General features: G+C 38.4%; 1 protein-coding gene across 1 annotated transcript in view; it reads left to right on the forward strand.

Annotated features, from left to right (window-relative positions):
* The window catches only part of LOC100356714 (uncharacterized), a 322,021-nt gene extending 295,649 nt beyond the window's left edge, over positions 1 to 26,372 (forward strand). The window contains exons 18-19 of the mRNA XM_089333567.1: positions 13,009 to 13,215; positions 26,205 to 26,372. Coding sequence (XP_089189693.1) covers positions 13,009 to 13,215; positions 26,205 to 26,372 — 375 coding nt within the window. The remainder of the gene's footprint in view (positions 1 to 13,008; positions 13,216 to 26,204) is intronic.
* Positions 26,373 to 26,977: the final 605 nt, after the last annotated feature.

Genomic DNA, 26,977 nt, shown 5'->3' on the forward strand with positions numbered 1-26,977 from the left:
CAACTAATCTAAAGAAAGAAAGTATACAATTTATGAGGATGCTATGTCATTATTTATTTATAAATATTGCTTCACCGAATCATGCCATGTAAATGACTATATACTCTTTCCTCATGCTCTGATTAAAGTCATGAATTCCTCACTCTGTGACATTAATATTTATGTTTTTCAAGAAAAAATATATATGCATAAGTATACAATGTGTAAATTTTAAGTGGATGTGACAAAATGTTTAAAGTTTATAAATAAAATGTTTAAGAAAAAACAAAAATGCTCATTCACAGAAAAATATATGTAGAATATTTCCCTGTTACGAATATTTAATGTAAGCCTCATGGTGACTACAGAAAATAATTCTATAGCAGATTCACAAAAGATAAAGGATTCAAAGCAACAAAAGGGAGTGTTCTGCAGGCTTCTCTGTTAGTTCCTGGTAGTTTCCTGTTAGTCTTTGTCATTGCTGGACTTGTAGATGGCCCACCTCCATCTCTTCCTTCTTGTTCAGTCTGAGCAAGACCCACAGTCCTGAAGTATCTGCACAGGGGTGAACGCTTAGCTCTTCCTCTCAGCTCCCACTCACCGATCTCTCCTCTTATCTCTACCGAGGCTTATTGTGTTTCACTTCTTTCAGCCTGTTTGCTTTTGCTCAAACACAAAGCCAGTGTGCCCTCCTCATGGCCATGGCCTTGCTGTTTCCTGTTCTTACGATGCTATTCCTCCAAGTATATCCATGACTCACACTCATACTCTATCCAAGTTTCTGTTCAAATGTTTCCTGCTCTGGGAGGCTTTCCTGAATAAAATAGTAGCCCTGGATAAAATGTCAATAAAATAGCTCTTCCTCCAGCTTCCCCTGCCTTATCCTCTACGCTGTTTCCTTTTCCCCACAGCATATGTGATATATTCAGTCATGAGTCTGTCTTCTTCTCCTAGAATAAAAGCAGTAGGATATCAAAGACTTTGTCTCTGGTTTAATTCATTGTCTCCACATTCCTTGCTACAAGGCAGGATTTCATAAAATTTATTGAATGAATGAATGGGTGTACTTTGAACAGAACCTTTTATATAATGAGTCCTAAATAAGTATTATTTATGATTCTTATTCTTAATTAATGTTTCCCAAAATAGTCATGGCTGTGATCAACTTTCTGCATGCTTTTTTCCCTTATCTTTTATTCTGCACTGGAAATGTTATGCTCAAAGAGAGAACTATATTCAGACAAGGGCACAATCCAATGTTCAAGTATAATATTAAAATGGGGAACCAGAGTGTAGCTGTTGAAAGTTAAAAAGCTGAAAGCATTCTGGAATCCTATACTCCCTGAACATCATTAACTCAGAAGTTTGGTTAAATGATAAAACTAAACTCATTCATTCTTTTCTTTTTAAGCAAAATATTTGTTTTCACCTGTGTGGCCCTTTATATTTTCTTCCTTATATGTACAGCCCAAGGGAGACATCCAATGGGTGCCTTCTGTTGTTATTACTTCCAGACATGAGTTATCCCTCCACAAATGTTTAAAATTTCTTTCTCTCATATTGCACTTAAAACTTACTGATTTTAAATTTCAATTATTTGGGATATATGTTTAGTACAGAGTGGGAAGACACCTTTTGGGTCAACTGCATCCCTTATCTAGTTTCCAGCAATAGTTATTTTTTTAAAGATTTATTTATTTGAAGGAGTGAATAAGAGAAAGTGAAAGAGAGAGAGAACTTCATTTTCCATCCCCTGGTTCACTCCTCAAATGTTTTCAAGTGCCAGGGGCTGGTTCAAGCAGAAGCCAGGAACCAGGAACTCCATCTAGGTGCCCCATATGGATGGCAGGGGCCTAGGCACTAGTACCATCTTCTATTGCTTTGCCAGGGGCATTAGCAGGGAGCTGTATTAGAAGTGGAGCAGCAAGGACTCAAACAGGTTCTCAGATGAGATGCTGGCATCACTAGCAGTGGATTAACCCACTCTGCCACATGCTGACCCAGAGCACTGATTCTGATTTCAATTCCAGATCCCTGTTATTAGGAAAAGTGGCAGGCAGCAAGCAATGGATCGAACAGTTGGCTTCCTGATATTTATGGGAGTGACCTGCATTGAGTTTCCAGCTCCTGATTTTCCCCTGGTTCAAACCTGGCTATTGTGGACATTCAAGGAATGAATCAGTGTATATGATATACAAGGAATGAATCAGTGTATATGAGATCTCTCTCTCCCTCTCTCTCTCTTTATTTATTTATTTATTTTTGACAGGCAGAGTGGACAGTGAGAGAGAGACAGAGAGAAAGGTCTTCCTTTGCCGTTGGTTCACCCTCCAATGGCGCACCGCGCCGATCCGAAGCCAGGAACCAGGTGCCTCTCCTGGTCTCCCATGGGGTGCAGGGCCCAAGCACTTGGGCCGTCCTCCACTGCACTCCCTGGCCACAGCAGAGAGCTGGACTGGAAGAGGGGCAACCGGGACAGAATCCGGCGCCCCGACCGGGACTCGAACCCAGTGTGCCAGTGCCTCAAGGCAGAGGATTAGCCTATTGAGCCGCGGCGTCGGCTCTCTCTCTCTCTCTCTCTCTCTCTCTCTCTCTTTCTCTCTCTGTGTGTGTGTGTGTGTGTTTCTGTCTTATATATAAATAAATATATGTTATAGCTAAGTGAATTTGTGTTGCTCTTCCCTTACTTCATTGTATATTTCATGAAGCCTAAGAAAACATATTTTATCTTGTATTTCTCATGACAGCTAGCTTTCAGGAGGATAGGGTAAGAAGTATCACTATGCTCCTAAATCTATCTATCTATCTATCTATCTATCTAATATATATGATGTATGAAATGTGTTCACCTTACATAAATAAAAATATTGAAAATATGTATTTAGTTGAAAGGGAGACAGACAAATGGAGTTCCCATTCACTATTTCACTCCTTAAAAGGCCATGGTGCCTATGGCAATACAAGACCACACCACGAACTACAAGCTCAATACAGCTCTCTAAAGTGAGTGGTAGGGGCCCAGACAATGACTTGAACTGTCTCCTATTGTCTCTCAGGGTATGCATTAACAGGAAGCTGGAATAAAGACCTGGAGCTGGGACTTGAACCTAGGCACATTACCATGAGATAGGATGTCTTAACTTTTTTTAAAAAAAATATTTATCCATCTATTTTTCACAAGAGCTGGAGCTGAGCTGATCCAAAGCTAGGGACAAGGAGCTTCCCCAACGTGGTCTCCCACGTGGGTTCAGTGACCTAAGGACCTGGGACTCCTCTACTGCCTTCCCAGGAGAGAGCCGGATTGGAAGTGGAATAGCTGGGACTCAAACTAGCACTCAAATGGGATGCTGGAACCACACCTGCTATACCACAATGCTGGCCCCTCAATCTATTTCTTAACTACTAAACCAAACACCTGCTTCACAAATATATTTTTGAATAATGAAGAAGATTCTAATTAAGCTAAGTGAAAATAGCACATATTGATTTATATTTACAATTTTGGAAAGAATTAGCAAATAGTCATTGTTCATGTAGTTATTTTTCCATCACACCATTAACATTCCTATTAACTGGTTGCATGGAGGACTCAGGTCATCTTGTCTAGTGCCTTTGGTGTCCTTACTGCAAGCAGTGGTATACTTTTTATTTCCTTTATTTGAGACTTATCATCTATAAAATCAAAATAATGCTTTATTACTAGAAGAGCTGTTTAATGAGGTAATTAATTATCCTAGAATGCATTGTTACTTCTAAAGTAAAGGTTTTATATGTGTGCAAAAGGGTATTATTCTAGAAAGGTTATGACATAGGCAATCTTTGACTTGTGGGTGGTGTAGGTGGAGTGAGGTGAATAAACTTCACTGAATTGAGAAACAGGGAATTAAAACTTGAGTGTGGAACCATGCTAGAGAGTTCATTTCACTGATACTCCTGAAGCAATACCCTTAGCATTATTAGAAATGCTGACATAAAAGAGCAGTTGAATCTTACATATAAATTTTTCAGTAGGTAGAGACGAAAAAATTTCTGCAGCTTCCAAGGTAGGCGTGATGAATGCAAACAAAATAAAACCAAATTACTTTTTAATCCTGAAGCCATTTAAATGGTTTCTCTTATTTATTCCTACAACAAGTTATCATTTAGAGCCTCTTGAACCAAATCCTGATCCTTTTTCCTCAAGAAACTTACATATGTGTGCAGAAGGACAGAAAATGGGCAAATAAACAGGGACACACATGATATGGTTGATAGTAACACAGTATTTTGATGAAAATTAGGTGTGGGTGTGGCTGAGGGTGGAGATACTATTTCCTTTAGGGTATTCAGGAAACAGCCAATGATGATAGGTGACATTGTGTAGAGTCTTGGAGGAAGGGAGTGAACCATGTAGGAGTCTGGGGAAAACTCAGGCAATACACATCACAAAACTCATGTAGGAGCATGCTTTGCATTGGTAAATTCACGCTTGCTGCTGCCAATTCCCTCTCCTGGATTTTTTGCCAACTTATATTACTTAACTTGGCTTTTGGAATACAGTTGGTTAGAGTGTAAAAAAAATTTTATTCATAATTCCTATGCTTATTCAGTTGATGCAAATTGGGAGTAATTTATCCTGAACGTAAGATCAAGTATATATATACAGAAAAACTACCCCTGAAATCTTTTTCTGGGCTTACATTTTGATATGTTCTTATAGTTAGAGAAAATTAAATCAAAGGGTAAGCCAAGAACCAAGTATTAGTCATCAACATGGGCAGCAGGCTGCCCTTGGCGAGGAGTAATTCCCAGATAGAGTGAGCATTGGCTGCTTCAATACCTTACACAAAACAGCAAAGGGTAAGGAGCTGGTGGAATAGTATTTATAAAGATAGGACAAGTAATCTTCCTATTAGTGGGCATCTGAGTCTCCTTCTACTAATGATTTTGTGTCTGAGTGGCTTTCATGGATTTGAATAAATCTCAGCCTGGTTTGACTCCATGTTGCAAGTCTGCCTGGAGAGGTAAAATATGCAGTCAAAATCATTTCCTCCTATCATCATACTAGCACAGTTGATGGGTTGAATGAAGTCAATACAAATATTTTTCTTCAGTTCTGCAAGGGCAGGGACTAAAATATTAGTTAGAGAGAGTAAGTTAATAATCTACAAATTTCTTTCTTTTTTGTTTCAGAAATCAGAGGAAGAAAAGAATCCTCTTTCTAAATTTGAAGCTCTAAGTATATTTTACAATTTTCTGATCATGATATATATTCAATACAGTCTAACTTTACATTTTTAAATTTTATTTGTGTAGGAAGTGTAATATAAGTGTGGAAACTATTCCTGGCCATATCACAGTGATACTTTGCATTGAAACAATGGTGGTTAGAGCAATGTGGTTGTTTCGTTTTTCTTTCTTACATTTCTTCTTTCTCATCTTGCTTGTCTCTCACTTGTCTCTCACTTATCTCCTGCTCTCAGATGGGTGGTGAGGTGTTTCCACACTCACCTCTTGTTCATGTTGGTAGCCAAGGCTTACAGTTAGAGGGAAAATTGGCAGAAGACTGTCACTTTATGTTTACCCTTGCTCCTAAACTAACTAATAGCATGTTCAGGTATAGTTAGTTTCCGTGGTAGTATTACTCATGATTTCACTCTTATCCACAAGCTAGAACTAGGAAATACTGCTACAACTGATGTCCTACTTTCATGATGAATCCTGAATAGTTTTCTTGCACTTACATCTATTTCTAAGAGTTTTAGAATGTCACAACTTATACTAAGCTGATCTTCTGTATATTAAGATAATCGAAAATGAATCTTGATGTGAATGGAAGGGGAGAGGGAGTGGGAAAGGGGAGGGTTGTGGGTGGGAGGGACGGTATGGGGGGGAAGCCATTGTAATCCATAAGTCGTACTTTGGAAATTTATATTAAATAAAAGTTAAAAAAAAAAAAAAGAATGTCACAACTAGATGTTAAGTTCCTCTGTGGTTTCCCAGAGTATTTTTTAAGAATTTTGTAGCAGTAATATGAAAAACTCATGAATTTCTACTTGCAGATGCAAGATGTAAAAATGTTGGTTACCAAAATTGGAGATGTCCACCATAACAAAACTTTCTGTAAAATGTTTTACAAACACACAATATATATTAGCCTCCCTCAAATTGCATACTTTCTATATAAATTAAGCACAGGTTATTTTGTTTAGAACTATGGTTTTCTGGCTACACAATGTAGTTTATTACATTTCCCTAAATTGCCTCAAATTTACTTAAGTGCTCATTCTATATTCTTAATAGTAGTGTTAAAGAAAGAAACATCAAAGCATAATCATTTTACTTACCTAATTTATTTGAAGGTACTTTTCTATTTTTTGCTCTTATCCCAAAGCAATTCACAAAATTGCTGTGCATAGAATTTGTAAAACAAAATTATCAAGATGGAAACAGAAAATATCAAATATGTATATGCTTCCAAAGCATATGATATTACCTAAGGTTTTGGTATTGAAGTCAAGGTCACAAGGCAGATACTAGTTATGTCTTAGGCCAAAAATTAGAAACCATGAGTGGATCAAGAAACATTTTTGCCACTTGGAAAATCATTCTCTTTTATGTCTTTTGCATTCTGTGAACAGGAGTGGGCATTTTTTACTAGACACAAATCTTTAATCTTTTTGTTTCTTATTACTACTGGAATGCATGATATGGTGGAATCACTGGCATGGTTTTAGTCAGACACTTAACAACCATTAATTCTTTGAATCTGCGTTGAACCAACATGCTTTGAAAATTTAATCCCCAATGAAACCATGCTGGGAAGTAAGCCTAATAAGAGGTGATTAGGGCATGAGGGGTCTGTCCTCATCAATGTGGTTATTTTGGGAATGAGTTAGCTATTGTGAGACAGGATATTGTGTAAACTCGAGTTTGGCCCTCTCTGAATCTTTGCTCTTGTCCTTTCACCTTCTGCCATTGGATGACACAACACCAAGGACTCTGGCCAAATACCAGAGCCATGCTGTCCAACTCCCTTGCCGCTGTGAGCCCCATACATTTCTATTTTTAATAAATTACTAAAAGTTAGGTATTCTGTCATAGTGGCACAAGTAGACTAAAAAAAAGGCTTCTCTTTTTATGGCAAAATGAAGCATCTGTGGGTATGTTGTCCATTTTGATGAGACACAGTTTTTTAACAAATGGTTCTCTCCTTTCAAAAATGGTGAATAAAATAACCATCAGGAACACACAATTTATTTGGAGTTCTAAGCTTCAAATACACAGGAGACCAGCCAGATCATCCAGTGTAACCTAATTTCCCGACCCTGGTTTTTCTCATGCTGACTTTCCATACTTGGAAATTGAGTGCAAATTTAACTGAGAAAAGAAAAGAAATTGACCCAAGAGCTGTTGACAATGTATCTATGCAGTAAATCTGTGTGCCACTGTGTAATTATAATAACATAAACAACTCCACTATAAGGACATTCACATCAGACCTAATTTCATGCTGAACTATTATAATGCAATTAACAGCCTCATAGTCCTGTTTTAATTAAGCTTGGTTGTGAAATATGCAGCATTTGAACCTGTTCCGGCCTGTTTTGCCTACCATTGAATTGCCATCCTTAACTTGTTTTTCTGCTGAATGATGAATTTCATTTAAGGATTACTGTTCCTAGTCTGGCATTGTGGATTCTTCTAAGTTTTGTGCCTCCAGATGGAGGCCAGTTTTAGCTCTTCAGATGTGTCCTATATGTTATTCTCTCGACTCACTTGTCTCAATAGATTTATTAACTCACGCTGGGCTCTCCTGAAAATGAAAAGACATATTTGATTGCTTTAATGAAAGGGATTTTAGATGACAGCAGAGAGACTTGTGGCACTAACTTCAGATTATGTAGGACACAGTAACTATCTTCTGACCTATCCCTTTACAGAAACACTGAGTGAGCTCCAATGTTTCATTGATATTGTTGGGTCTGCCAAATAGTTTAACCATTACTCACTAGAAAATGGAAAACAAAGGCATCTATAGAAAATGCAGTTTATAGAAAAGTCATATCCTTCTTCCTTGTTATCCCTCACCTGCCCTCCACAAGAAAGGCAAGGTTGTCTTTCCCTTCCTGTTTGTGGATTACCTTCATGGCCTGAAATACAACTGAGTGGGAAATACGACATGTGGACATTTAACTTGATGGTAAAATATCACAGATTAGTTTCCTGAGCTGCTTGTTCCTCAACAGCTAATTTTAAGGACAGCGTGAAGAGAGCCAAGTTTCAGAGCATCATGTTCAATGCATTTGGAGTAGGTACCAAGCAAAAAACACAGGGTGATTTCAGCATCCCTCCCACATTTCCATTTGTCCTCTGATGAGCTTCTCTTCGGCTTTCGTCTCTGTTATAAAATATCCATGTTCTTCTTCGTCTTTTTTTTTTTTTTTTACCTTGTCCTACTTTATTAACCCCAGGGAGGATTTTAAGTTTTCAAAGCTAAGCATCCCCAATTGCTCGAGGCTGTCTTTGGCTGTAAGTCAGAATATAAAGCAATTACCCTGAAGGTAGGGTGTTTTCATGGCCAGTGTGAAAATACAAAAACATCTGAAGATAACTGAAGATATCTTCTTCTATGTAAACCATTTCCAGTGAGGTTTTTGGTTGCTCACCTTCATTTCTGTGGGGTTTTCTTTCTTCCTTTCTAAGGGGAATGTACAACAATACCTGCACAACAACAGAGTAGATGAATATTTGTACCACAATAGAGTAGGGTTTAACTTGGTCCAAGTACTTGGGCCCCTGTAACCCATCTGGGAAGTATATATGGAGTTCCTGGCTCCAGGCTTTGCCATGGCCCAGACTTGGCCATTGTGGCCTTTTGGAGAGTGAACCAACAGATAAATAATCCCTCTCTCTCTCACACACACACACTCTCTCTGTCTGTCTGCTGACTCAAGTCTGCAGACTCTACCTTAAAAAAAGAGATCATTTATTCTATTTGCAGCCTGGTTGCCACTGTGTACAGGCAGGACCACCTTGTCCCTTTTGATGAGATGGTATCTGTTGTTCTGGTCTACCTATCATGTTGCATCCAGCTCTATGGAGCTAAAAGACAAGTCAGACCAAACCTCTCTAGTACACCAAGACCTGCAGCAGCTCACCTTGTTTGTGGATTGGCACAGCATCAGAAATGGCTTTTCAACCTCCCATTCTTGTCCTCACAGCTTTCCTACCATCGGGTCTATTGCCCTATTCACTGCCCTTGACTTGCTGTGCCCAGGCATCTCAGGTCTTTCACTAGCACTGCTCCTCTGCCAGAAGACATTGTGGCACACTTCTTACCCATTGAAATACCATTGGTATTTTTTTAAATTTGTTTTTTTTAATTTGTTTTTATTGACAGGTAATCATTTTATGTATTTATTGGAAATAGTGTGATGTTTTGATACATGTTGTAATCATCACATCAGAATATTTAGGGGCCAGTGTTGTGGTGTAGTGGATTAAGCCACCACCTGAACCACTGGCATCCTGTATGAGCATGGATTGAAGTTCTGGCTGCTCAGCTTCCAATCCAGCTTCCTTCTAATGCACTTGTAAAAGCAGCAGAAGATGATCCAAGTACTTGGACCTCTGTCACCCATGTGGGAGACCTAGATAGAGTTCCAGGTTCCTGTTTTCAGACTGGTCCAGCCCTGGCCACTGTGACCATTTGGGGAAGCAAACCAGCAGATCGATAATTTCTCTTCCTTTCTTTGTCTTCCTCTCTCTCTGTAACACTGCCTTTCAAACAAATAAAGGAGATGTACAATTTGGGACATGCTCAATCGGACTTGCCCCAAATGGTGGAGTTAGAAACGTGCCAGGGGATTCCAATACAATCCCATCAAGGTGGCATGTACCAATGCCATCTCACTAGTCCAAGTGATCAATTTCAGTTCACAATTGATCACACTGATAGGTCTAAGAGTCAAAGGGATCAGACAATGGAAGGGGAGAAGGAGTGGGAGAGGGGAGTGTTGTGGGTGGGAGGGAAGTTATGGGGGGGGGAGCTATTGTAATCCATAAGCTGTACTTTGGAAATTTATGTTCATTAAATAAAATAAAATATAAATAAAAAAAACCAAAGGGATCACACAAACAAGACTAGTGTCTGCCAATAACAACTGATAGAATCAAAAAGGGAGAGAACGATCCATCATGGGAAGCGGGATACACAGCAGACTCATAGAATGGCAGATGTCCTGAATAGCACTCTGGCCTCAGAATCAGCCCTTAAGACATTTGGGTCTGGCTGAAGAGCCCATGAGAGTATTTTAGACATGGAAAGCCAAGATACTCTGGAAAAAAAGAAAAAAAAGAAGACCTAAATGAAAGATCTCTGAGAGTGAGATCCCAGTGGAAAGAACAGGGTCATCAAAGAAGGAGGTACCTTTCTCTGAAGGGAGGAGAGAACTTCCACTTTGACTATGACCCTGTCAGAATAAGATCAAAGTCGGCGAACTCAAAAGGCTTCCATAGCCTTGGCAACTCATGACTAGAGCCTAGGGAGATTACTGACGCCATAAACAAGAGTGTCAAATTGTTAAGTCAACAATAGGAGTCACTGTGTACTTACTCCTCATGTGGGATCTGTCCTTAATGTGTTGTCCAGTGTGAAATAATGCTATAACTAGTACTGAAACAGTATTCTGTTCTTTGTGTTTCTGTGTGGGTGCAAACTGATGAGATCTTTACTTAATATATACTAAATCTATCTTCTGTATATAAAGAGAATTGAAAATGAATCTTGATGTGAATGGAATGGGAGAGGGAGCAGGAGATGGGAAGGGTGCGAGTGGGAGGGAAATTATGGGGGGGGGAGCCATTGTAATCCATAAACTGTACTTTGGAAATTTATATTTACTAAATAAAAAAATAAAACTTTTTTAAAAAAGCTTTTATTTTTAAGATTTGTTTTATTTGTATTACTTATTTGAAAGACAGAGTTACAGAGAGTGATCTTCCATCCATTGGTTCACTCCCTAAATGGCTGCAATGGCCAGAGCTGAGCATTGCTCAGCCAGAAGCCAGGAGCTTCTTCTGGGTCTGCCCTTGAACTGGCACCCACAAGGGATGTCAGTGCTGCAGGTGGTGACTTTACCCACTAAGCCACAGCATTGGCCCAATAAATCTTTTTTTTTAAGGAATATTTAACATATCATCATCTTATACATTAATCACTACTTTATGGCAAGAATATTCACAATCCTTTGTTCTAGCTATTTTTAAATATAAAATACATTGTTGTTAATTAATGGTCATCCTACTATGCAATAGAACACCAGACCTTATCTTTCCTATCCAACTGTGACTTTGCAGCTCTTGGCCAATCTCTCTCAACCTGTCCCCTCAAACTCCCCAGCCTCTGCTATCTATTCTTGTGCTCTGGACTGCTGGGAAAAGATCAACTGAGTTAGATTGTGCATATGAGTGAGATCTTATGATATTTATATTTCTGTGCCTGTTTTTACCTATGTTCCTGTGAATGATAGGATTTCATCCTCTTTAATGACCAAATTGCATTCCATTTTTTGGGGATGGGGTAACAGTACACATTTTCTTAATCCATTGATCCATTAATAGACACTTGGGTTGATTTCACATCTTAGCTCTTTCAAGATCCAGTTCAAATCTCATCTCTTTAGCAAAATTCCTTATGAACACTTGTCACAATCAAACTTATTTTAATATAAATTTATACCAATTTCTTTCAGTAAACTCCTGCTGGATTATTAGTTCCAAGAGCAGGTTTATATTGTCTCAAAAACCTGTTGTAGAATGCATCCTCAGTAAACTTCTGCTTTTAATCATTTTAGACTGGTTATTCGCTCCTGTAAGCCTTTTAAAGCCATTTACAGCTTCTTTTCTTGCCCAGATTTTAATTATACCTTTTCATTTTCAAAAGAAAAAAATCACTAGCTAGAATCTTGGGAATTTATTGTCAATTATAGATGGGAATTAAATAGTAATTGGCCAGAATTTTCTTTCTTGTTATTAAGTCTTTCCATATTTCTGAAGATTTAAAGTATTTGTAAATCATCCTTGAGAGAACTAACTTTGGAAAGAGTATTTCAAATGGACTTTTTTGAATAGCAAATGCGTGTTTCTGCCTCAGAAGGAAGAAGGGAGAAAAGAAGTCCATTGAAAACTTTCCACTGAATGCTTCTGAAACTACTTCAATCTGCGAGCATGAAAATGGACATTTTAGAAAGCTTATGCAAAGCTTTGCAGTTGTAGGAAAAAATTTAAGAAAGTAGAAAGTTTATCAACTCAAATAAATTTTACAGTAGTATACTGCAATCTTCATTGCAGTATCTTAAACAAGTAATAGAACAGTGTCTTTTCAACTCATTCATAATTCAATTAGCACTAATGAAAGCCCCACAGGGTACATTGTATTAGACAATGAAATTGCTACCTGAGAAACCCTTCCAGATAATGCCCAGTGAGTACAAAAGTCAGGATTGCCAGGAAAGAAAAACAGTAGATAAATACAAGTGTGCAAAAACTCTGCCCTGTGCATTTCAGCCAACTATAGCATTAATATATCTTGCGCACCGTTTTGGTGATATCAGAGACTTAGCACTTTCACACAGTGCAAGTAAGTAAGAAAAAGCAAAGATTTCTTTTGGATGGGAAAGTACAAACATCCATTCATAAAATCGTCATAAGCACTTTTTTTTTTATTTTTAATCAACACTGGCGTTGTCACAGCCTGCTTGATCTTCCTACTTTGGGTTAATATGGAAGCCAATTACAGCTTCATCTGTGTAGAATTAACTTTATGGAGCACACACCGGGGATTTGTCTATCTTCACTATTTAGAGATATGCCATAAAAATATGCGTAGAATGGAGTGCAAGCACTGCAGATGGCAGAGACTTTCAGATTTATTGTAAAATCATTTAAAATCGGTTATGCTCTTGCCAGAAGTTAATTAATTTTTTTCCTGTTCTTTTCTGGGCTGGGGGTCTGGGGTGGGGGTGGGGGGGCTCTGTGTCTCACTAGGTGGCAGTGTATGATTACATCTGGAAAAGCCCTGGCCTCCAGTCCAGTGTTGCCAGCTGTGACCTCCAGCATCAGAATGGAATTTCTGTGTCTGCGCGTGGTCCAGGAGATGTTACTTCTCATGTGTCCATATACACCGTTTATCCCAGTGGGTTCCAAGAGCTGTATCGCCATTTTCTCAGATGCCCTGGTGGTGCCATTGTTGAGGTATGTATCTATGGAAATATTTTGATGTAAATTCTGTGTATATTGCATCTTGTAAATATGGATACCTGTGTGTGTATATGTGTGTGTGCTTATACACCATTGCAAAGGCTTCAGTGTTACTTGGCAAACATTATAACAGAAAATTCTACTATGATAGGGGACTTGAACAGGTATTTTAGCTTTTGCCTAAAGAAATAAGAAGCCACATAGGAAAAAGATCATTTCTGCATGTAACTATGTCGAAAGAGGCAAGTGATAATTCAGGGTTCTCTCTGTGCTAACGTTTACCCAGTTAACATCTGTAAACATTAGCAGCCTGGTGGTGTAGAGTTCTCTGAGTCCTCTGGCGATTCTGTGCCTGAGGATCTCTTCCACACCAGACAAGATGCTGGACTTTCACTTCTCCCCCCAACAAATCTTTAAACATAATGTCCTCCATCCAAATCTTTACAAACATCATAAAAAGAGCATTTGGAAAAGATTTTTGGAAGTTATGTTTTCTCCAAAAATGCCAGTATTTAAGTGTAGTGAAATTGATTTTTAAAAATAAGTTATTTTTAAAAATTAATAAAGAGAACAGACTTCATGTAGTTCACAGATACAATCTAAGAATATAATAACATGTCTTTATTTCTTTCTCTCCCTCTCTCTCTCTTTTTGTCTTTCTGTCCTTCCTTCCTTAATTTTTGCAGTAACATATTTTTAGTTCATTTTATAGTTCACAGGGTTACTGCTCCACTAAATAGAGTTCAACAGGAACAAAATAGAAGGACTGCTGTTCGGAAGGAATATAGACCCAGGCCACACTTGTTTTATCACTTCTCAGAATCCACAACCTCAAGGCAAGCTGAACTCAGATCTGTCCCATTAGTGCCCGTGATGTTACACTATGAAATCTGAAAGAAAGTTTCTATGTGATGGAGATTAAAGATAGACAAGAAGGAAAATGAAGATCTATTTATTTCTTGCTTTCATGCAGCACACTACTAAATGTTTAGAATTTGAAGGATATTCCCGCTCCTATCAAACATTCCCTATAAAGTTAGCCATTGGTCTTGTTACAAAGTTGATAAAATCCCCTTGCATACAGTCTTGAGGATATTTCGAGTTGCTTAGTGTACAACATCTCAGGGAGGAAGTTTCTGCTTTCTGCAAAGTGAGAGCTGGTGACATTGTTTGGGTACCTGAGGAGCCGCGTGTGCATCTCCTCGGAAAAGTGCATGGCGGCTGGGGCGGACTAGAATCCTGAGCAGGTCACCCTCCCCTCTCCCTTACGAAGGCGCAATGTAACAGGGAATTCTGTAGATTGTAGAAAAGCAGGAGGTGGTCAGACGTAACTGTATCCAAGGTCATTCTTTGGAAGCTTGGGTCGGGCTGAGATATTGGCACTTGTACATGTGAGACATTTGCTCTAGGAATTTCTTTGTCAAGCAAAAGTGCCAGAACTTTTCTTTTTTGTTTTTTTTTTTTTTTTAATTTGCATAGGCATATGCTTAAATCCGTGTGCATACAGTTCACTGAAATATGCACTGGAATAACAGACAGTGGAGATATGAGATGCCAGGGTTGACTTTCAGCCATAAACTATTTGGTAGCTCCTAGACCAGGTGAAAACCCAGGAGGGAGGTGATGCAGGTTCATGAGCACAGCCACCACCAGGGCCCTTCGATTGCCTCAGTTCTCCATTTGCTCCATAACCTTGGCTTAGTCATTTCTCTGCCTCTTTCCTTATCTGTAAAACTGGGTTATGAATACTTATACTACCTGGCTCACAGGGATTTGTGGCAGGTTAATGAGATAACAGCCTCAAAGTACTTTTAGCTCTTAAAATAAATGGTGCAATAAAGATTACCAAGTATTATAGATCATGCACAACTAAATTAACTGAATTTGTCGACATTTTTTCCCAGTACCAATAGTAACATTATGCTGGAACAACCAAACTCATTTCTGGGAGAACCGAGTGTTGAGGTAATAGATATTATTGACCTATGTGGCTTTCATTGCCTGGGTTTCCCATACCACACCATTGCCTTATGTGACAGTAATGCATTGATAGGAGCCTGGGCCTCACTGAATGAAATTCAGCCAACAGTAAGCAAGTTTTCTCCCTTTCCAGGTCCCAGCAAATGCTCTGGGGTTTGCCTGTTTTTTTTTTTTGTTTGTTTGTTTGTTTGTTTGTTTGTTTTGAGTACACACCTAGCCATTGATTTCTCTATGCTGTACTTGATCTGCTTCCTTCTCTATGAAATCCATTCCAAACTGCATTCTCCTGTGTATACTTTCTCTAACATTTATCACAAGCAATAGAATGCATTCTTTAAGCGTATTGTCATTCTTAAATTGTATCTCCTGTAGAACAGGGACTGTAAAGCGATGCCAGTCACCGAGCAAACTGAGAATTAGGCAAATCTTTGTGGCACTTGTCTGGCTGTTCAGCAGTCTTCCCATTTTTGTTTATTCTGATCCCTAATGGGGATTATCAGATCTCTCCATTGACCTTTCACGCTACAGACCATGAAGTTGCAAGGGAGCACTCTTTTGCAACCTCTGTGAGAAACAAAATCCATGTGTTACCTGTCCCAAGATGCATGCTTTTTAAGGAAATGTCAAGTAACAGCATACAAGTGGATTATGCTTTCTGGATGAAACACCCCTTAAACTATTCAAATGATGCTTTGTAAGAAGCCACCTACATGCCCTTCAGTTAGCTTTCACTCTTGAAGTCTCTAGCTTTGTATTAAAGTAGTTAGTCAACGCTCAAAGAAGTCTATTGAATTGCATGGAATTTGGGGATTCTAAATTATTCTCTTGATTCGTTATTAGGCACCTTGAAATTCTTACCATCAATGGCCATATTGTGTGAATTCACGGAACCTACATTTAGGAATGATTTAGACATAGTTATACACATCAGTAAGTCCCTTTCGGTGTTTTGGTCAGAAATTATGATATGCAAAGAAACGGTTGTGTCTAGCCCTAATTTATTTACAAATTATATATGGCAGTAAATTTGAAGCATAAATGGTTGCTAAAATTTGGCTTCACTCTTATATCCTGAATTCTCATCTTGAAGGCTGTATGTGGTTTTTAAATAGAGTATCTTGTTATCTCTACATTTCTTTTGCATTCAACACAATTGAAACTTGTAACTAGAGTGATTCCTAAGTCTCTCCTAATTGTGACAGTGGAATATAGGTCATATATCACCCTTTTCTGCTTCTTTTGTTTTTCTCAATAAAACCTTAGTATTTTGAGTTTGAAGCAAGCTATTTTCAAGTTTTCCCTTGCTTGTAACAATATACTTTTGGAAAAGAACGGTTTCTGACTAAACAGGTCAGATTTCATGAGTCTGGAATAGAAGGCATGTTGCTAACAATATTATCTATAGATATGTGTTCATAATGTGTTCCATCTAGTTTTACGGCCCACAGTTAGGGAGCTCTTAAGGTGTTCTACCTGTTTTGCTTTTTAACAAAATTCCACCCACCACTTGTCAGAGATGGTCATTGGTTAGCCACTCAGTGAGTGCCTCTCCATTTTACTTTCATCAGTACTTCTGGGCTCCATGAAGTCCAACCACTCCACAGAATAACACATTGTTTCTTTGGTAGATAGGTAGGGTGATCTTGAAGTATTTTGCAAGGAACAAATTTACTTAAAGTTTTTAGTGCTACAAAAGCTAGAAACTCAGGCAAGATCATGCAGATTCATCAAGTCACAAATAAGTTTCCTGATCCCTGGGTATCAGTCGCAATTAAGAAAGTCCTTGGAGCATTAGTTGGAGTGGAATGGGAAAACGGTTTTTGTCATTAGAGGCAGTGTCTTCTGGTGGTCTGGGTGGAGAGCTGGGAGTCAGGAACTCAGCGATCACACAGAGGCTCCGCACAGCCCTCGCGGCTCTAGGCAAGCGGCTGGGTCTCAGGAGACGGGGCCTCACCTACTTTGAATCTCCCATCTGAAGAATTCCTTACCCAGGGCCAGGGGACACACAGCAGGAAGCCTGATTCCTTGTCTGCAAAATTAGAATATTAATACTTGCCTAATAATGGATTAACCAATTAGTGATTGCTAAGTGCTCCGCTGATGGAAAGCAGCAGGAGAAGAAAGGAGAAAACGAAAAACCAAAACACAATTTGATGATAAGATGGGTTTTACTCACCCCTGTGCATGGAGTCCACTGACTGCTCAGTGCAGACAGCAAGCTTCAAGACTGGACCTTGGCTCAATTCCCCTCGAAGTGAAGCTACAAAGTCTGCAGGAAACTTTGCATAAATGGGGTGGAGGGCAGAGAAGGAGCACATTTTCTCTTGAACAAATGAATTGCAGATCAAAACCTCACAAATAATCCAGAGCTTCTCAGTTTTGACTCATTTGTTTTAATTTCTGCCAGAAAAGGCTATTTAGTATATTTGAGAATTCCTATATTTATATTCTCCAATGACCAATTTGTAGAGTATACCTTGTACATGCATAAGACAGGCTGGGTAAGATATACATAATAAATTAGAAGAGAAATTAATAGAAAATATGCACCTACAGGCATTTGTTTTGCTGATGTCAATTGTTGATGATATCTTGCATTTTCATGGAGAAAATTATTCCATCGGCTTTTCCTTTTGGTAAAAATCTTTGCACATGGGAAAAAGGAAAGCCATACTTGTGTTTCTCATTTGGCCTAGTTTCTGGCTGCTTTGAAGATAATATTAAAACTAATTCATTTACACAAAATGGAAGAAAGTCACAGTTTCACTCTCCAGATTTAGAACAGTAAACATGTGTTCATTACAACAGTACAAGAAGATTCAATAGGTCCTTGCGGTACACTTCGTGTATCTGAGTACATTGAGAAATATACATTGAAATAAAATGGCACTGGTCATATCTGCATCACAAATTACTAAAAATGTCAACAACACTGATTTTTTTTTGTTTTAATTTTTAGATTCAAATATATATATTTTCGTTCATTGAGTTTTTAAGATTTTGCTTGCTTGGAACAATAGAGACCTGATACTAGTTTGCCTTTTCTTTTCCCTGAATGAGGATGATAGTCTATTTTATCCTAACTGTAAAGGGTTATCGTTTTGTTACATCTAAAACTTAGACCTTCTTATAGACAACGTATTTTAAAAAAGGAATACCAGAGCAAGGTAGAATTCAATGATTGGACTAGTTTTAGAACATAATACCACTTATTAGACATTTTCCTGCCATCCTACCATGAAAATACTTAAGCTGACATATTTACTAATCATTTAAATATGTATAGGAATTTAACTCCCTTCAAAAATCACTTGACAGAATTATTATTCCCATATGTATATGTCTAAATAATTTTATTTGCCCATAACAAGATGAATACAGCTTGCAATGAAATGTTTTGTTTTTCACAAAGTTACACAAAGACTCTCACTTTCATCTTCATTGATCATTTTATATGTTGTATTCATAAGCTTAGAGGAAAATTACAGTTTTATTTTCTTTTAAACCAAGCTCACTGTACAAGAGATTTCAACACAACGCAACCAATTTCAGACACATTTTCAGGAAAGCTAGCTCCTTTGAAAAGCTATTTCAATCACAGGATAAACTTTTAGTAACTACATTACTTTTAGTATAGCTATATGTAACTTCCTAAAAAATCATGAAAAACTGTTTAGAGTGCTTTTTTTATATGCTGTTGTGATTGTTCAAAATATTTTTGACTAATATTCAGATCTTTACTAACATAACTGCTATCATTAAATATTTAATCTTACAAAATACTAAGTTTCTATCTCTACTCATATTTTGAGGTAAAAAATCATTAGTAGTCCTCTTCACTTAAAATTATATTTTTAGATTTATGTGTATATGAAAGAATGATCAGAAATATATTTTTGAAGATACTCTTAACAATAGAATAATTTTAGATATCCTTTGAATCTCCAAATAATGGAATTTATGAAAACTACAGAAAGGGATTGTCCTGTTATTCTTTGAGAATGCTTTAGAAAGCCCATAGAGAAAAGGAATTAAATAAATTTATTTTAGTTCAAAAAAGTTTTAAAATCTATGCATGATTTTTCATAACACATATTTCCATAACTTTTTGAAGTTTCCTTCATATGCATGCCTTCAAAGAATTTTTGCACCAAAATAAATTGGTAATTTTCTTTTCCACAAAGCTGTAGAATACTCTTACATTCACATGTCTGCCAGAAATAATAGACATATGTATGATACAATGGATAAGGAAACTTCTCTTGCATTATAAGTCTTAGGAAATGGTTTAAAAAGTATATTAAGGACAAAGCAGAAGATTCAAAAATAAGCCTTGACATTTGAACCAAAATATGTGGTTAAATGCCTAATATGAACATTACAGAGGTGAAGAATTAAATCCTTACTGCACAATCAGTGAAGATTGAATATTTTACCTTGAATAAAAATATGTGGATTGTTAATGCATATTTTTTTTCTTAAGTTGGATTTTGGAAAAGATGTCTTGAGGAGTAATCGTCTAGATGCAAAAATATCCTCAGATTTCATTTTATTTATTAATCTTAATTTATTAAAATATTTGGAATTTTTGAGTGTTTCTTCACAAATAGATGTATCATTTATGTGCCCAAAAGTCAGTGTTTCAGATGATCATTCTCAGAATATGAGATTCTTATTTTGTCTGTATTTGACAAAATGTCCAATACTGATATCTAAAAAGATCAAAGGTAATTCACTTATGAAGAAGAACAAAATAAGAACAATTCTAAATATAATTATATTGTCTTATATAGCTATAAATATAAATATTAAGAACAATTGTAAATATAAGTATAATGTCTTATATAGCTTTATATAGCTATAAATACTTGGTGCACTTTATAATTGTATAAATATTAACCTGAGAATTATCTGCAAATATTGATTTTTTTCTCTTTACAAATCCATACTTTCTCCAATATATCTTATGGAACAGATTTCTCCATAAATACCTGAAACACTTATTTATTGATAATAAGATCAAGAAATGTAAAAAAAGAAGTTGCTTAGCTTCAGTTATTCTACATAATTCTATCCTATCAATTAATTTAAATCTTTCTTACATTTTCTAAAGCACTGACATAAAATCATGTAAGTTTATTTTGTGTGCAAAGTCACATATAGTATGCTGAATGACAGTTAAAAGAATGAAATAATAACAGTAGCTTATTTTCTGAAACAATGCTGACACTAATATTAAATTACAACTTGGAAACATCTAGCATTTTTACCTTTATGAGAAAAGTCTTTTTACATATTTAACATAATTCCAGGGAAAATAAACTGGAATTATGTATAAAGATATGTACACTGTAACCAGAGCACATTTATATTCCCCTGTAGAATACTTACAGTGATTTCATTGCCAGTTTGCGTCATTTTCTAAAGGATATAAAATACAGCCAGTAAACAAACTAGACTCTAGATTTAAGGTGACAGTTGCTGCTTCAGAAACAATATTCAGATATTTAATCTTAAGAACTTTGAATGTTTTACAACCGAGCAAAGTACACTTTTACAAAAAGGACAGGACACTCTGCTTTGCCTTAGTTTTCTCATCTGTGACCAACATGACCACCACTACCGCCATCCAGCATCACGAAATCCTAGAGAATAAATCCAAATGCTGTCCCTTAATTCATCTAGTCACTTGAAGAAATTAAACCCTAAGGACTCTACTTTTTTAAAATGCAAAGAAACCTTTCTCTTCAATTGATGTTGATTCGATCTGTAACTAAAGGGGTGCTGTATTGTTTCCAGCTCTATTTTTGAAATCTACTGCTTTCATCTAATGTTAATAGGCTTCTTACACCTCACTCAGTTGGCTGAACTTCAGGTATAGCGATTTGAATCCTGTTAAGCAAAACTTTGACTTCTTTCACAGCCATGGTGGATTTTGCTAGGCCTCCAAATCCTGTCTTGTTCCTGCAGATGAATTAGTGCTATGAATACATACATTCTGTGTCAAGACAATAACAAATTCCTTTTGCAATGCCATTTCTACGTTATTCTTCCTCCCCCTCATTCTCTTAACCATATTTACAACAGCCTTTCACTGAAACTTCAGCAATATTGCATTTTTCTGGCAGCAAGATACAACCTATCTATCCAACTCAATTGTAAATAAAACCAACTTCTTTTTAATAAGAAGTTAACTGTTTCTTAAAGCTTGTTGTATGGCCAGTGCCGCAGCTCAATAGGCTAATCCTCTGCCTGCGGCGCAGGCACACCGAGTTCTAGTCCCAGTCGGGGCACCAGATTCTGTCCTGGTTGCCCCTCTTCCAGGCCAGCTCTCTGCTGTGGCCAGGTAGTGCAGTGGAGGATGGCCCAAGTACTTGGGCCCTGCACCCCATGGGAGACCAGGAGAGGCACCTGGCTCCTGGCTTCAGATCAGAGCACAGGCTGCAGCAGCCATTGGAGGGTGAACCAACGGTAAAGGAAGATCTTTCTCTTTGTCTCTCTCTCACTGTCCACTCTGTCAGAAAAAAAAAAAAAAAAGCTTGTTTTAACCAGAAATTTTTTTAAGAACTCCAGATACTTTTTTTTTTTTTTTTTTGACAGGCAGAGTGGACAGTGAGAGAGAGAGACAGAGAGAAAGGTCTTCCTTTGCCGTTGGTTCACCCTCCAATGGCCGCCGCGGCCGGCGTGCTGCGGCCGGCGCACCGCGCTGATCCGATGGCAGGAGCCAGGAGCCAGGTGCTTTTCCTGGTCTCCCATGGGGTGCAGGGCCCAAGCACCTGGGCCATCCTCCACTGCACTCCCTGGCCACAGCAGAGGGCTGGCCTGGAAGAGGGGCAACCGGGACAGAATCCGGCGCCCCGACCGGGACTAGAACCCGGTGTGCCGGCGCCGCTAGGCGGAGGATTAGCCTAGTGAGCCGCGGCGCCGGCCTCCAGATACTTTTTTGTGCCACAGAGGGCTCATCCGGCTCCATGCACAGGACAGAGGGACTGTATATGTGGTGTTGCTTCCACTGCTGCAGATGTCACCATTGAACACTAGCTCTGCACAGCCTGAGAGATCCGTGTCTGTCTCTGAAGATATTGTTGTCTCTGATTGCACTGCCAGGACTGACATGGTTGAATCCTATGCTTCTATTCTGATAGTTCACAATCATAAATTTTTAACACCATCATGATGCGAGCCTGAGTAGCTAAACCAAGTTGTCAGTAGCTTCAGCCTCAATGAGATGAAATGCCAGAACTAGTCTCTCTCCAGAAAAGTTGATTCTGACGTCTACTGTTGGACCATTTTTGTTGTTTTTGTTGCTATAATGGAGCAGTAAAATGTGGAGATCCTTACTCTGCCCTTTCCATTGGTGTCCATATTATTTCTTAAAGACAGATTCCGACAGTGGGAGTACTAGATGGAAGACGAGAATCTAGAATGATAGATATCTCAAGGTGTGAACACAGTATGTGCATACAACTGTGTGTGTGTCTGTTTTGTGCGTGTGAACTGGAATTGTCTTCCAGAAGGATGAGCAAATGTATAACCGTAACTCCGTGAAGGCAGTGCTCACCAAGTATTCTGACAGTCCTATGGGTATGGCCATGTAAATTATACTTTGTTTAATACATGGAGAACATGCTGCCCATAATATGAAGCCACGTGGATATCACAGCTCACTGTCTTTTTCTACCTTTGAAAGATGCTACATGACTAGATTGCTGTTTCCTTCCTCATCAAACTATGGGAATTTTTTTATTTAATTTTTTTTAAATCTACATAAATGGAACACATTTCACGTATCTCCTACATACCATTTTAAGAAACTAATAACACTTCACACCCCATCCTCCTCCATCCCTCATTCCCACCCTTCCTGAAAAATAATAAATAAATAAATATATATATATATATATTTGTTTTTGAGAAGCAGAGTGATGAGAGAGAGCTCCCAGCTGTTGGTTCACTCCCACGTGCCCCAGACATCTCCAGAGTCATCGCTGCTGCCTTCCAGGGCCCACATTAGAAGGAAGGAAGCTGTGGTCTAGACTCAGAGTCAGAGGTCACACCCAGGCACACAGGATTTAGGATTGCAACTTACCTGCTAGGCTGAATACCTGCACCAGCACAACACATTAAAGCACAACTCGGTCATAAGGTCTAAGTTGTTAGTAATACTTGTTTTCTAGCAACATCTTTTCCCCTTAATCAACGAAATTCGTAAATGAAGTATGGCTGCAATATCATGAGCTTATTTTTCCAACACCGATTTTTTTAAAATAAATTGCTCTATTCAGACTGACAAAAAATAGTTATAAGATCTCCTTATATTCACATTTCTGTAAATGGAAAATGAACTGTTTTGCCCAGAATTAACTTAGAAGTCACAAATAAGTTTTTTTAGCAGTTGCAATTCATACTGGTTTTATTTTATTTTCTCTTCCTCAAACTTATCAGATCAAAGTATATTTGTTAACTTGATGTATATCTTGTATACCTACAAATCATCTTATACAAGGAGTTTTCAAAAGTTCATGCAATATATGTACTATGAAAAAATGATGTATGGCTATCAAAATTTTATGCAAAATAAATTTATCTTTCCACCTCATTTTTCCACAAACATTTTGAAGTCTCCTCATTTTTGGTGCAGCTGTGATGAGGACAAAGAGAGTAGTTATATTTGTGGGAACAAATTACCAGCACCAGTGTAACCCAGAAGGCCACATTCTGCTAGGGCGAGAGCCTGATGGAATACATGGAGGTAGGGGATCACTTCCAGGTAATTACCCTGTATAACTAGGAAGTTCCTCAAATCTCCAGCAACCAATACCACCCCTGGTGCCCTTTCTCCTCTTACCTGAGCACTCTGGACTCTTTAACGAATTTGTACTAATAAAAAGGAGCTACTGAGTAAAGCCACATACCAGCAATTTATTTCTTTCAAGGTAAAGTGATGAGAGAACTTGTTATTGTGAATCTCATTCTCAAAAACAAAGACCAGTTGTTAACAACAAGAAACATAGGAGAATATAACTTTGTCATTTTGGAATTCATGATACTGGTGAAGGCAAACTGCCACCCAAATTGATCACATTTCAGAAGTTCAGAGAAGAGTTGACACCCTGGATTTAAAAGCAAACTGAGAAGCATGGAAAAAGACTTTGAGCTGTAATTCTGGCTTGCATGTTTAGACAGTCTTGAGCAGAAATAAGAGAAAGCATCCAAGTGAATGCCAGTGTACACAGAATTTCTCAGCAAACTTAGGCTTAAGCAATCATAGGCAAAAGGTCTGTAATAAGTAGTAAATAAGAGATGGTTAAGAAGAATGACAGAGAAGAAGGCCATGGGAAAACACTAAAGAAATTCAGGTAGCAGTGGGAGACTTTGGCTCTGAGAAGGCATAGCCAGCAAGAAAAAAACGGGTGTCACCAAGGATATCTATTTTTCTTGACACTGCTTTTTTTTTTTTTTTTTTTTTTACAGGCAGAGTGGACAGTGAGAGAGAGAGAGAGAGACAGAGAGAAAGGTCTTCCTTTGCCGTTGGTTCACCCTCCAATGGCCACCGCGGCCAGTGCGCTGCGGCCGGCCCACCGTGCTGATCCGATGGCAGGAGCCAGGTACTTATCCTGGTTTCCCATGGGGTGCAGGGCCCAAGCACTTGGGCCATCCTCCACTGCACTCCCGGGCCACAGCAGAGAGCTGGCCTGGAAGAGGGGCAACCGGGACAGAATCCGGCACCCTGACCGGGACTAGAACCCGGTGTGCCGGCGCCGCAAGGCGGAGGATTAGCCTAGTGAGCCGCAGCGCCGGCTAACTGCTTAGCTTTATATGTCAAATGCCTAACCTACTTCTGCTGAATCCCACAGGATATTTATTAACTCTTGTAAATGGGAATTACTATAGCAATTCTCACAGGGCTGAAGTCGGGATTTCAAGCGAGGTAACGAATTTCCTCTCTCTGTCTCTCCCTCTTGGCTATGTCCGTTCCATTCTCGAGAATGTTTTCCACGTACGATGTTGTCATTCCCATTACTCATTGTCTTGGAAGGTTTCCTTGCCCAGCATCCAGTAATCCAGAAGGTACCTTTTTCTTTAGCTGCTGTCCCTGAAGACAGCCTATGATGAGCTGGCTGTGTGATGTGCAGGCTCCCTGGGTGATGGAAGAGTCGTTCTAGAAAGAGCACCTGACTTCAACAACCAAAGAAAACCTTGTCGGGTCACAGATGTCTTCTTTTCTATCTGTAGAAATACATCCCTTTTCCAATTTACTTGTGGATGAGGTGTCCTACTTTCTCATCTGCAGGGCCTCCAGGTCAAGAGGTCATAAGTTCTGGGGAAAAACAAACCTTCGGCAAGAGGTTTGGAAATGTCAGATACCTTCAGGATGCTGGAGAGACACATGAAGTCAATGAAGTTAGTGATTATTATAAACGGCCCAAGAATAAACCCAAACTGTGTGTGACAAATGAAACAGGATGTTGGTGTGGTTGCTAGTTGTGCTCTGCCTTGTGTATATAGAAGGCTTCTCTAGGGACAGTGACTTCCTACTAAAAGGAATGCTGCTCTGTGTGTTCCCCTGACAGGGTTTGTTTTCTATGCTTTGTGTAAAACAAACGTTATTAAAGACAAAATAGAAAATCCTAGACTTGTTTTTGATTTCGACATTTTGGATTTCAACAGGATTAGAAAAGTTTGCCTTTAAAGCATATTTTAATTGCTAATTATGACCCTGTGTTCTGTTTTACTAAATATGTTTACATAAACATTATATTTTGGTAGGGTTATAATAAAACTATTGTAAAGGTCAGAAATGAAATTGATCCATAAACCTCAATCATGAGCTTCTGTTAAACTGTGGGATTAGGATAATATGACATTTCAGAGGATTTCCAAGCTATAGTTTCTTCCAGGGTTGGGAAACAGGAAACAAATAACAGCTTTTGTCCATTCCTCTTACATTTCTTTCAAACATGGTAAGTTAAACGTCTTCTCATTTTATTGCAACTTTTCAGGTGTTTGGTGATATTGGTGGCTTGAAGTTGGTCCAAAGGGAAGTGATCACAGCTATTCAGGAGCGTATAAGTGAAATGGACACTGTATTGGGAGATGCATTTGATATAAAACCAGGAGACATGCAAAGAATGCCTTATAATAAACCAGGTAGGTTTTCCATTGCTTGAATATTTAACTCATTGCTATAAATGAGTGCACCCACTAAGAAGGAGCCACTGAAAGTGACTTCCTTATTGACTTCCAAAAGCTCTCCCCATGGTGCACAACTCAGAGAGAGAAGACTGAATTCACCTTCCTGTTCAGCCCTACTGCCTCATGTGTGCGGTTAACTAAAAGTCTGTTTGGGTGTTAGAAATAAGAGAAGTCAGGATCCTCACAAATACCTTTTCAGAGAGAATCAAAATCACCATCTTTGCTTGGAAAGAGACAGTTGGTGACTCTGGAGTTCAAAGAGGGACAGAATGTCATTTCTAGTATCCTTGTTGCTGGTAGTCTTCGATATGGAGGGAATGAAGGGAGTAGCTAAAGGGTAAGACTATGTCTATAGAAACTGCTTTATCCCTTCATTTATCTGGGAGTTTTCACTTTTTTTTTTTGCTAGAAGAAACTATGAGGAAAAAAAAATGGAAAAAATAAATAAAAACAAGAAGACGTCAAGTCACTAAAGTGAGTTGGTTTTCAGAGCATACATCCTGTATTCTAAGATAGCCACGACAAAGCCCAGGTTGGCTGCCTCTGAGTTGGGCTCTTTGCATTCACCTCAACCCTTGCT

The sequence above is a fragment of the Oryctolagus cuniculus genome, chromosome 5, assembly GCF_051225735.1.
Source record: "Oryctolagus cuniculus isolate XC-2025 breed Fujian yellow rabbit chromosome 5, ASM5122573v1, whole genome shotgun sequence".
In the NCBI taxonomy this organism is placed as follows: Eukaryota; Metazoa; Chordata; class Mammalia; order Lagomorpha; family Leporidae; genus Oryctolagus; species Oryctolagus cuniculus.